The 12684-nt window shown below is 62.9% G+C and overlaps 1 protein-coding gene across 1 annotated transcript in view; it reads right to left on the bottom strand.

The window, feature by feature from the left end:
• Nucleotides 1–12684, bottom strand: part of LOC140644974 (transmembrane protease serine 9-like) — a 37776-nt gene that overhangs the window by 15964 nt on the left and 9128 nt on the right. Inside the window, exons 9-14 of the mRNA XM_072848163.1 lie at nt 11983–12131; nt 7704–7801; nt 4218–4310; nt 2772–2934; nt 801–1054; nt 234–370 (exon numbers count right to left, since the gene is read on the bottom strand). Of these exons, the coding sequence (XP_072704264.1) occupies nt 234–370; nt 801–1054; nt 2772–2934; nt 4218–4310; nt 7704–7801; nt 11983–12131 (894 nt within the window). The remainder of the gene's footprint in view (nt 1–233; nt 371–800; nt 1055–2771; nt 2935–4217; nt 4311–7703; nt 7802–11982; nt 12132–12684) is intronic.

Raw genomic sequence — 12684 nt, 5'->3', positions numbered from 1 at the left:
GGAGGGGTCCCTATAGCAGCCAGTGTCCCCAAGACCAACACACCATGGAGTTGGGTTCTTCTACTGGTCCTCAACGCCAAGTGGGCAGGGTGCCCCCACCCCAGTCCTTCTCCACTGGGGGGGGGTGTGGGGTGTGTGTGTCTCTCCTCAGGGATAGGGTGGGCGGAGCCACCCGGACCCCACCCTGCCAGGGTGGGGGGGGTGGGGCAGCACCCCCCCCCCCCCAGACCTACCTGGCAGGAGTCGGTGCCCCCCGAGCTGACGCCGGCGCAGAGCATGTTCTTGGTGATGCCTTTGGGGTAGAGCTTGCCGCACTCCTCGTTGGGCATGGTGTAGACCACGCCGCACTGGAGAACGTCGGGGAAGTACCCTGGGGACAGTGGGACATGGTCAGGGGTCCTGGCGCCCACCTCAGCCCGGGATGAGGGTCCCAGGGGAGCACGGAAATAGTGGGACTCTCTCCCTCCTAGGGTGACGTGGGTGGTGACACCCCACCATGGAAGATGCCCTTGAGATGAGGGATGAATGGCCACCTTGGAGATGGTTTGGAGTCTCCTGTGGTGGTGGCATGGACCTGGTGGAGAACGGAGACCTCCACAGCCACCCCATGGACCGCTGAGGGACCCAGGCCTCCCTTTGGGGGAAGATGTCCCCAAGATGCTGAGATGTTCCCAAGATGCTGAGACGTCCCCAAGATGCTGAGATGTTCCCAAGACACTGAGACGTCCCCAAGATGCTGAGATGTCCCCAGGTCCCTTGAGGACCCCTCCCTCCACGTGGTGCGAGAAGTTTCCACCTACCTTCAGGGCTGCTGGTGCTACCCCAGCCTGACACGATGCACTCGGTGTTGGGTGGGGGACAACGCTTGGGGAGGGCCACCGGATAGATGTGGTCGGTGAAGCGGGCCGGCTTCTGGAGCTTCAGCAGCATGATGTCACTGTCATGGCTGGTGGGGTTGTAGTTGGGGTGGATGAAGGCCTTGGCCGAGTAGATACACTGCTCCGTCCCCTCCTTGGTCTTCAAGCTGTGGTCACCCATGCGGATGGGGATGGGGCTGCGTAACGGGGGTGGGGGGGTGGAGAAAAGACCATGGTGAGGTTCCCCGGTGGACGTGGCACATGCCAGGGAAGGTCCACGTGGTGGAGGTTGGGAGGAGCTCCTGGGAAGTAGGGCAAAAGGCTTCTCCTCCTATCATTAATATCTTTAACCAGATGGGGAAACTGAGGCTCGGAGCCCAAAGTCGCCCAGCAAGTCAGCCAGAGAGTCGGCCAAGGCAAAGCGAGTCCTCCCTGGTCCAACCCAAGCTGAAGAAGAACCGGCTCCAACCTGAGGACCCAGACGTCCTGGCCGCTCTCCAGGTCCCCGCCGCACCCAGCTGAACCCTAAAATTTGGATTTTCTTCCCCATTTTTCTGGCAGATCCTCCCTGTCCGTCAGGACTTGGCCAGGAGAAGCTCGGACCACCAAAACCGTGGAGGAACGTCCACAGTTCTACCTCGAGGAGATGGCTTGAGCCCCTGCGATGCGGGGACGGTGGCCTCCGTGGTCCTCCCATGGGCTCAGCACATGGGTGCCCCTGCCCAGGCCAGTCACACCAGTGCCACAGGCTCCTCAAACTGGTTTGCGCCCTCCACCCAACCTGTTCCGGTCCAGGCCAGGTCCCAGTCCACAGAGCTGGTGGGAATGGGGAGAGGAGGAGACCTCTCTTCGGACCCAATAATCAGTCACCAAATCTGGGGGGCAGTTCAGGTCCTTCTTGGCCAGCGTCCCCACGTGGCCACCCCCCAGGTTGCCTCAGGTGGCCAAGGGAGGAGACCTCCATGGGAGAGTGAGGATCATGGGTCCTGACGTGGTGCCCATGGTCCAGCCTCTCCTGGAGAGAGGGAGCACATGGTTCTTGGGGAGATGTCTGCATGACCCTGCAGAACCTCAGGAGATAGGAGACATAGGGTTTGAGAACCTCTTGGCCATGCTCAGGTGAAGGCAGCTGGATGGCTGTGGTGGCCAACCCAATGAGATGGTCATTCTGGGAGCCCACCTGGATGGCTGTGGTGGCCAACCCAGTTAGATGGTCATTCTGGGAGCCCAACTGGATGGCTGTGGTGGCCAACCCAGTTAGATGGTCATTCTGGGAGCCCAACTGGATGGCTGTGGTGGCCAACCCAGTTAGATGGTCATTCTGGGAGCCCACCTGGATGGCTGTGGTGGCCAACCCAGTTAGATGGTCATTCTGGGAGCCCAACTGGATGGCTGTGGTGGCCAACCCAATGAGATGGTCATTCTGGGAGCCCAACTGGATGGTCGTGGTGGCCAACCCAGTTAGATGGTCATTCTGGGAGCCCAACTAGGTGGTTGTGGTGGCCAGGCCAACAGGATGGTCATACGGGGAAGCCAATGGGATGGTGGCATTGGGAAGCCAACTGGATGGTCACGCTGGGCCGTAGAGGTGGCCTCCTCTCTGCCCAGCAGCTAGCCACCCAGTCCCAACTGGTTGACTGGCTTCACGGCTGATGGGAAGAAACGGGTCCCAGAAGGCTGTGGGGGTGGGGAGGAGGACCTGAGCTAGAGACAACCCCACGATGACCACCCCTACGGTTGAGGTTCTCCACCCACATTGAGATGAATCCCAACCAGCTCCTCCCATGACCGGGGCCACCTCCAGCTTCTGGTGGACCTCTCCATGGCTCCTCCCTGTAGCCCGTGGCCAAAGGGGAGACCCCACCACCCCCTGCAACGTGTGGTCCTGTCCCCACCCCACCGGGGCCACCCCACCTCTTGGTGTCGCAGTGGGCGGCCGTCAGCACCCACGATTTGCCGATGAGGACCCCACCGCAGTGGATGTTCTTCTGAGGGCCCAGGAGGACCACCTGGTAGGGGTGACGCTTCTTCTGGCAGCTGTGGCCCCCCACGATCCGGTTCTCGTCCCCTACGGCCGCTGCGGGAGCAGAGACGGGGCTCAGCACCTACCTCCCAGTGCCTCCCAGTTCCCACCCAGTTCCCACCCAGTTCCCACCCCGTTCCCTCCTAGGGGGTCCCCTTGGCCACCCAGCACCACCCCGTGTCCTCCCAGCTCCCCCTCACCCTCCCAGTGTCCCACCGCTTCCCACCCACTCCCTCCCAGTGCCCTCCCAGTGCCTCCCAGTTCTTTCCCAACACCGCCTCATTTCCCGTCTGTGGCCCCCAGTGCCTCCCTGCGTCACGCCATTTCCTCCTGCTGCCTGTCAAGTCTTCCCAGTAGCCTCCAGTTGCCTCCCAGTGTCCCCAGTTCCCCCCAGCTCCCTCCCAGTACACCCTCAGCACCTTCCAGTTCTCTCCCAGTACACCCTCAGCACCTCCCAGTACCCCTCAGTGTCTCCCTGGTGCCTCCCAGTGCTTCCCCATTCCTTCCCACATGCCACCAGTGTGCTCCCAGTTCACCTCCAACTCCTTCCCAGTACCTTCCCAGTGCCCTCCATTACCCCCCTGCAACCTCCTCATTCCCTTCTACACTCCACCAGTGCTCCCAGTTCTTCCCAGTGCCCCCCTTGCAGTGTTCCCCAGTACCTTCTCTTTCCCTCTTACCTACACCAGTACACTCCCACTGCCTCCCAGTGTCCCCAGTTCACCTCCAGCTCCTTCCCAGTACTCCCCAGTGCCCTCTCAGTGCCTCCTGGGGCCTCCCAGTATCCTCCTAGCACCTTCCACTCTCTCCCCAGCCCGACCAGTGCTCCCCAGTATCCTCCCAGTGTCTCCCAGTGGCCTCCCAGCACCCCTTAGCACTTCCCAGTTCCCTTCCAGTGCCCCGCACTTCACTCCCAGTGCCACCCAGTGCCCCCCAGTGCCTTCCCAGCACCCTCTAGTGCTCCCCACTGCCCTCCCAGTGCTCCCACTTCACTCCCAGTGCCCTCCCAGCACCTCCTAGTGCCACCCAGTGCCCCCCAGCACCTCCTAGTGCTCCCCAGTGCCCTCCCAGTGCCCCCCAGTGCCCTCCCAGCCCTCCCCAGGGCTCCCCAGTGCCTTCCCAGCACCTCCTAGCACTCCCCAGTGCCCTGCCAGTGCCCCCCAGCACCTCCCAGTGCCCCCCACTTCCCTCCCAGCACCTCCCAGTGCCCCCCAGCGCCCTCCCAGTGCCCCCTAGCGCCCCCTAGCGCCCCCAGTGCCCTCCCAGTGCCCCCCAGTGCCCTCCCAGCACCCTCTAGTGCTCCCCAGTGCCCTCCCAGTGCCCCCCAGTGCCCTCACCGGTGGCCAGGAGCAGCAGCGGCAGGAGGCGCTCCATGGCGGCGGGTGTGCGGCAGGAGGAAGAGGAGGGTGGCGGGGTGCCGGGCCCAGCCCCTTAAATCCCCGTCGGGCCCCGCCTGGGCTGGGGCCACCCCAGGAGGGAGCGGGGCCGGTCGGGGCGGTCTCACCCTCCCGCCACACCCCGGCCCGGGGCAGCACGGGTGCCAACCAGAGCCTCCCAGTGCCTCCCAGTACTTCCCAGGGCCTCCTGGGACATCCCAGAGCCTCCCAGTGCCTTCTGAGGCATCCCAGTGCTTCCCAGTGCCTCCTGGGGCATCCCAGTACTTCCCAGGGCCTCCCAGTGCCTCCAGGAGCATCCCAGAGCCTCCCAGTGTCTCCTGGGGCATCCCAGTGTTTCCCAGTACATCCTGGGGCATCGCAGAGCCTCCCAGTGCCTCCCAGTACTTCCCAGGGCCTCCTGGGACATCCCAGAGCCTCCCAGTGCCTTCTGAGGCATCCCAGTGCTTCCCAGTGCCTCCCAGTGCCTCCTGGGGCATCCCAGTACTTCCCAGGGCCTCCCAGGGCCTCCAGGAGCATCCCAGTGTTTCCCAGTACATCCTGGGGCATCACAGAGCCTCCCAGAGCCTCCCAGTGCCTCCTGGGACATCCCAGTGTTTCCCAGTACATCCTGGGGCATCGCAGAGCCTCCCAGTGCCTTCTGAGGCATCCCAGTGCTTCCCAGTGCCTCCCAGTGCCTCCTGGGGCATCCCAGTACTTCCCAGGGCCTCCCAGGGCCTCCAGGGGCATCCCAGTGTTTCCCAGTACATCCTGGGGCATCACAGAGCCTCCCAGAGCCTCCCAGTGCCTCCTGGGGCATCCCAGTGTTTCCCAGTACGTCCTGGGGCATTGCAGAGCCTCCCAGTGCCTCCCAGTACTTCCCAGGGCCTCCTGGGACACCCCAGAGCTTCCCAGTGCCTTCTGAGGCATCCCAGTGCTTCCCAGTGCCTCCCAGTGCCTCCTGGGGCATCCCAGTACTTCCCAGGGCCTCCCAGTGCCTCCAGGAGCATCCCAGAGCCTCCCAGTGCCTCCCAGTGCCTCCTGGGGCATCCCAGTGCTTTCCAGTGCATCCTGGGGCATCGCAGAGCCTCCCAGTGCCTCCCAGTGCCTCCCAGTACTTCCCAGTGCCTCCCAGTGCCTCCTGGGGCATCCCAGTGCTTCCCAGTGCCTCCCAGTGCTTCCTGAGGCATCCCAGTGCCTCCTGGGGCCTCCCAGTGCCTCCCAGTGCCTCCTGGGGCATCCCAGAGCCTCCCAGAGCCTCCCAGTGCCTCCCAGTGCCTCCTGGGGCATCCCAGTGCTTCCCAGTGCCTCCCAGTACTTCCCAGTGCCTTCCCAGGGCCTCCCGGGGCAGCCTAGTGCCTCTCAGTGCCTTTTCGAGGCATCCCAGTGCCTCCCAGTGCCTCCCAGTTCTTCCCAGTGCCTCCTGAGCCATCCTAGTGCCTTCCCAGTGCCTCCTGGGGCATCCCAGTGCCTCCCAGTGCTTCCCAGTGCCTTCCCAGTATCTCCAGGGACCTCCCAGTGTGCCCTGCAGCCTCCTGGACATCCCCATACCTCCCACTCCTCCCAGGAACTCCTGGGACCTCCCAGTGCCTCCCAGTACCTCCGGGTGCTTCCTAGAGCATCCCAGTGCCTCCCAGTGCCTCCCAGTGTCTTGTGGGGCCTTTCAGTGCATTCTAGGTCATCCCAGTGCCTCCCAGTGTCTTCTAGGGACTCCCAGTGCCTCCCAGTACCTCCCTTTGCCTTCTACGGCTTCCCAGTGCCTCCCAGTACCTCCCAGTACCTCCTAGTGCCTCCCAGTTCAACCCAGTGCCCGTTGGGGCTTCCCAGTGCCACCCAGTTCCTCCTGGGTCCTCCCAGTGCCACCCATTGCATCCTTGTGCCTCCCAGCATGTCCCAGTACAGCCCAGTATGTCCCATTGCGCTTCCCAGTGCCTCCCAGTTCATCCCAGTGCTTCCCAGCGCCATCCCATTCCTCGCTGCCACGTCACCTCCGGGCAGTTGCACCCGGGGCCAAATGGCCCCCGGCCACTTGCCAGCCCCAAATTACCCACAATCCTCTGCAGCGCCGGAGCAGGGGGGAGGGGCTTCCCCTCCTTCAGGCCCCGCCCACCTCCTTCAGTGGGCGGAGCCCAATTAGCACCAGGTAATGAACTTCCTGGGGTTAAACTTTGGGGGGGAGGGGGGGGAGACCCCAAAGGAGGGGTGAGGGCAGGCGAGCCCCAGCGTGCCTCAGTTTCCCCTTTCGCCCTCCCCCATAATCCCTTAATGACAGGGCGGGGCCCCGCCGTGGGGTGCGCGGGGCCGGATCCCACCCACGTCCGGCGGGGATGAGGCGGGGGCCACCCATGGTGGGGAGGGGGGGGCAGAGTTAAGGGGACCCTAAAAGAGGGGCAGGGTAAAGGGGACCCTAAAACAGGGGCAGAGTTAGGGGACCCCAGGGGGGCAGAGTTAAGGGGACCCTAAAATAGGGGGCAGAGTTAAGGGGACCCTAAATCAGGGGCAGAGTTAAGGGGACCCCAAGGGGGGGCAGAGTTAAGGGGACCCCAAAAGACGGGCAGAGTAAAGGGGACCCCAAATCAGGGGCAGGGTAAAGGGGACCCTAAAATAGGGGCAGAGTTAAGGGGACCCCAAATCAGGGGCAGAGTAAAGGGGACCCCAAAGAGGGGCAGAGTAAAGGGGACCCCAAAGGGGGGCAGAGTTAATGGGACCCTAAAATAGGGGGCAGAGTTAAGGGGACCCCAAGGGGGGGCAGAGTAAAGGGGACCCCAAAAGAGGGGCAGAGTAAAGGGGACCCCAAATCAGGGGCAGGGTAAAGGGGACCCCAAAAGAGGGGCAGAGTAAAGGGGACCCCAAAAGAGGGGCAGAGTTAAGGGGACCCCAAAGGGGGGGGCAGAGTAAAGGGGACCCCAAATCAGGGGCAGGGTAAAGGGGACCCTAAAATAGGGGGCAGAGTTAGGGGGACCCCAAGGGGGGGCAGAGTTAAGGGGACCCCAAGGAACGCAGACAAAAAGGGGACCCCCCCCCGAAGAAGGACGGAGAACCGGGGGACCCCCAAAGGCAGGGCAGAGTTAAGGGGACCTCGAAGCTGGGGCCAGTGAACCCGATTGCCCTGGTGTCAACGGGGTTGCCTCCTCCTGGCGTAAATCAGGAGGAAGGTCCTCGGGGCCACCGGGGCGGTTCCCCTCTCCGACACCCGTCCCCGCCCTCCGTCTGTCCCTCCGCCCCCACGGGGTGGCCCGGCGTGGCCTCGGTGACACGACTTGAGTCCCCAGATACCCTTGCGGGGACCCTGGTAGCCCCTGGGTGCCACCAAGGCCACCCCCTGCCGTGGTCACCCCCTGCCCCACGGCCTTCTGGGTACCGAGTGCCGTGTCCTTGTGTCCGCACCGAAGGCACCCCCACCCCATGTCCCCATCCCGGTTGCGTTGTCATCGCCACCTCATCTGTCACCTCCTTTCTTCAGCACCCACCGGGTCCTGCCGAGAACTGGGGTGGCCGGTTTGGGCACCTCGAGGTGGCTCCGGGCAAGCGGGTTCCGCTTGGGGACCCTGGGATGGGGACAAGGGACAGGGGTGGGGACAGGCCTGGCATGGAGCTCAGGGAGATGCCACCCATGGAGATGGGCATCTGTCCCCGTCTCCAAGGTCAGATGCCACCAAGGGGGACAGACACCCATGGCAGGTGCAGATGTCACCCATGGAGGTTGGCACATGTCCCCGTCTCCAAGGTCAGATGCCACCAACGGGGACAGAGACTCATGGCAGGTGCAGATGTCACCCATGGAGGTTGGCACATGTCCCCGTCTCCAAGGTCAGATGCCACCAAAGGGGACAGACACCCATGGCAGGTGCAGATGTCACCCATGGAGGTTGGCACATGTCCCTGTCTCCAAGGTCAGATGCCACCAACGGGGACAGAGACCCATGGCAGGTGCAGATGTCACCCATGGAGGTTGGCACATGTCCCTGTCTCCAAGGTCAGATGCCACCAACGGGGACAGAGACCCATGGCAGGTGCAGATGTCACCCATGGAGGTTGGCACATGTCCCTGTCTCCAAGGTCAGATGCCACCAACGGGGACAGAGACCCATGGCAGGTGCAGATGTCACCCATGGAGGTTGGCACATGTCCCTGTCTCCAAGGTCAGATGCCACCAACGGGGACAGACACCCATCGCAGGTGCAGATGCCACCCATGGGGACAGACGCCTGTCCCCATCTCCAACGTCAGATGCCACCTGTGATGGTGGGCACCCATCCCCGGCATGGAGCAGGATGCCTCTGATGGTGATGGCCACCGGTGGACACGTTGTCACCACTTGGCCAACCGGTCCCTTGGGTGTCCCCAAGGTGTCCCCCTGCCTCCCCTGCCCCAGGTGTCCCAGGAGGTTCTCATGAACTTACCACCCTAAGGAACAAGAGGATCTGTCCCCAAGGCGCTGATGTCCCTTGAGGACCCCAAGATCTGGGGACATCTGGGGACAGTCCCCAAAATACCACTGCCAGCTCAAAGGTTGAGCAGCTCCCTTCCAGACCTCCCCAAGGCCTTCAGCTAATTAGAAGACTAATTAGTCCTAACGAGGCTTCCTTGTCCCTCTCCAGATGCCCACGAAGGACCTTCCACGACGTCACCATGTCCCCCGTGCAGACCCCCCCCCCGCCCCCCATCCCTGGGTGACGTTGGCTTTCAACGAGGCTCCTAACGAGCGCTCCTTGACTGGTGTAACGAATTCATTAGTTAATTGCGTAATTAATTAGGGCGGTGGCCGATGAAGCTGCCTCGAGAGTTTGGGAGAAGAAAGCTCCTGGCACCGGTAGGTGTGCAGGGATTCGGCTGGGGATTAATTATCTCCATTAATTAGTCTTATTAATTAGTCCCTTTCCCCAGCGCGGGGTGGGGAGGAGGAACCCGTCTCTCCTCGCGGATGGAGAGGGGGTTTCTCGTTAACGCTAACGAGGGAAAATCCATCCGGGGCGCTCATTAAATGGTTGTTCCCCCCCCAAATCCAGTTACCCCCCGTCTCCCACTGACCCCCACTCCCCAGTGCTCCCAGTTCCCCCAATTCCCCCTGTCCCCCAAATCCAGTTACCCCCATCTCCCACTGACCCCTACTTCCCAGTGCTCCCAGTGGCCCCAGTTCCCACTGCACCCCCAAATCCAGTTATCCCTCATCTCCCACTGACCACCACTCCCCAGTCCTCCCAGTGCTCCCAGTTCTCCCTGTCCGCCAAATCCAGTTCCCCCAGTTCCCACTGATTGCCACTCCCCAGTGCTCCCAGTGCTCCCAGTTCCCCCTGCCCCCCAAATCCAGTTCTCCCCCATTCCCACTGCCCGCCAAACCCAGTTACCCCCATCTCCCACTGACCCCTACTTCCCAGTGCTCCCAGTGCACCCCAGTTCCCACTGCCCCCCAAACCCCACCCAAACCCAGTTACCCCTCATCTCCCACTGCCCCCCACTCCCCAGTGCTCCCAGTGCCCCCAGTTCCCACTGCCCGCCCAAATCCAGTTACCCCCCGTCTCCCACTGACCCCCACTCCCCAGTGCTCCCAGTGCCCCCAATACCCACTGCCCCCCCCGAATCCAGTTACCCCCCATCTCCCACTGAACCCGCTCCCCAGTGCGCCCAGTGCCCCCAGTTCCCACTGCCTCCCCAAATCCAGTTCCCCTGCATTCTCACTGGCCCCACTCCCCAGTGCTCCCAGTGCCCCAGTTCCCACTGGTCCCCAAATCCACCCAAATCCAGTTCTGCCCCAATTCCCACTGCCCCCCCAAATCCCGTTACCCCCAATCTCCCACTGACCCCGAACCCAGTGCTCCCAGTGCTCCCAGTTCCCACTGTCCCCCAAATCCAGTTACGCTGTCTCCCACTGACCCCTACTTCCCAGTGCTCCCAGTATTCCCAGTTCCCACTGCCCCTGAAATCCCACCCAAACCCAGTTACCCCTCATCTCCCACTGCCCCCACTCCCCAGTGCTCCCAGTGCCCCCAGTTCCCACTGCTCCCCCAAACCCCTCATCTCCCACTGACCCCACTCCAGTGCTCCCAGTGCCCCCATTCCCACTGCCCCCCAAATCCAGGTACCCCCATCTCCCACTGACCCCACTCCCCAGTGCTCCCAGTGCCCCCAGTTCCCACTGCTCCCCCAAATCCCCCCAAATTTAGTTCCCCCCATTCCCACTGCCCCCCCAAATCCAGTTACCCCCATCTCCCACTGACCCCGAACCCAGTGCTCCCAGTGCCCCCAGTTCCCACTGTCCCCCAAATCCAGTTACGCTGTCTCCCGCTGACCCCCTTCACAGTCCTCGCCAGTATTCCCAGTTCCCCTGCCCCTGAATCCCACCCAAACCCAGTTACCCTCCATCTCCCACTGCCCCCGTCTCCCCAGTGCTCCCAGTGTCCCCAGTTCCCACTGCCCCCCAATCCAGTTACCCCTCATCTCCCACTGACCCCACTCCCCAGTGCTCCCAGTGCCCCCAGTTCCCACTGCCCCCCAATCCAGTTACCCCCATCTCCCACTGACCCCACTCCCCAGTGCTCCCAGTGCCCCCAGTTCCCACTGCCCCCCAATCCAGTTACGCCGTCTCCCACTGACCCCCCTTCACAGTCCTCCCAGTATTCCCAGTTCCCACGGCCCCGGAATCCCACCCAAATCCAGTTTCCCCCAATTCCCACTGCCCCCCGTCTCCCCAGTGCTCCCAGTTCCCCCAGTTCCCCCTGTCCCCCAAATCCAGTTACCCCGTCTCCCACTGACCCCTACTTCCCAGTGCTCCCAGTGCCCCCAGTTCCCACTGCCCCCCAATCCCACCTAAACCCAGTTACCCCTCATCTCCCACTGCCCCCACTCCCCAGTGCTCCCAGTGCCCCCAGTTCCCACTGCCCCCAAATCCCCCAAATCCAGTTCCTCCCCATTCCCACTGCCCCCCAAATCCAGTTACCCCCATCTCCCACTGACCCCGCTCCCCAGTGCTCCCAGTGCCCCCAGTTCCCACTGCCCCCCAATCCAGTTACCCCCATCTCCCACTGACCCCACTCCCCAGTGCTCCCAGTGCCCCCAGTTCCCACTGCCCCCCAATCCAGTTACGCCGTCTCCCACTGACCCCCCTTCACAGTCCTCCCAGTATTCCCAGTTCCCCCTGTCCCCGAATCCCACCCAAATCCAGTTTCCCCCAATTCCCACTGCCCCCGTCTCCCCAGTGCTCCCAGTTCCCCCAGTTCCCCCTGTCCCCCAAATCCAGTTACCCCTCATCTCCCACTGCCCCCCACTCCCCAGTGCTCCCAGTGCCCCCAGTTCCCACTGCCCCCAAATCCCACCCAAACCCAGTTACCCTCAATTCCCACTGCCCCCCAAATCCAGTTCCCCCCCATTCCCACTGCCCCTCGCTCCCCAGTGCTCCCAGTGCCCCCAGTTCCCACTGCCCCCGAAATCCAGTTACCCCCTCCGAGTGGGATAGGTCTCAGGGGATGGGGGTCCCCCCATCCCTGCCCCACACCGGGGTGCCCTGGAGACCCCAGCCCCCCCCCAAACCCCTCCATGATTCCATCTCCCCGGTTTCACACTTTTCCTTTATTTTTTTTCACCCCAAATTTCATCGTTTCCCAAGTGCATTCTGGGAAATTTTGGTCTCCCGCCCATCCCCCCCCCCCCCCCCAATAAGGGGGTGAAGTCCCTCGTGGGGGAGGTCCACTGGAGGGGGGAAGGATGGAGGTGGTGGAGCTGGAGGTCTCACTGCCTCCCGATGTATTTCCTAATCCAGGGCACGGCTCGGCAGACGTTGGAGTAGACGCCGGGTTGTCCCCGGCGCCCGCAGACGGCCATGCCCCACGAGACCACGCCTTGCAGCACCCCGTTGCACACCAACGGGCCCCCCGAGTCACCCTGTGGGGAGAAGAGCACGGGGTGGTCATGGTCGTGGTGGCGGTGGAGGGGGGTGTCTCACTTGGAGGGGGGGGGGATAGACCTCGCGTGGGTCCATCCACGTGCCGTGAACCATCCCCAGCTCCGTTGGTGGGAACCCAAACCTTGCATGGGTCCATCCACGTGTTGGGGCCCTTGCCAGGTTTTATGGGTTGGGTTGGAGATAATGGTGGAGGAAGTCAAACCTTGAATGGCCTTGGCCATGGGCCAGGGCCCACCCCCAGCTCCGTGGATGGAGTATGAGGTCGCTGTGGAGAACCCAGACCTCGCGTGAACCACCCACGTGCCGTGGTCATTCCCTGGTTTAATGGCTTGGGTTGGAGATAATAACTTGGGTTGGAGATAATGGAGGAACCCAAACCTTCCATGGGCTTGTCCACATGCCAGAGCCCATCCCCAGCTCCGTGGCTCAAGCGTGAGGTAGTTGTGAGGAACCCAGACCTCGCGTGGACCCATCCACGTGCCGTGGCCCTTCCCCGCTTTTATGGCTTGGGTTGAAGGAACCCAAGGGTTC

The sequence above is a fragment of the Ciconia boyciana genome, chromosome 30 (genome assembly GCF_034638445.1).
Source record: "Ciconia boyciana chromosome 30, ASM3463844v1, whole genome shotgun sequence".
Classification (NCBI taxonomy): domain Eukaryota; kingdom Metazoa; phylum Chordata; class Aves; order Ciconiiformes; family Ciconiidae; genus Ciconia; species Ciconia boyciana.
Note: the sequence above shows the minus strand (reverse complement) of the source record. Positions and strands in the feature narration are given on the sequence as shown.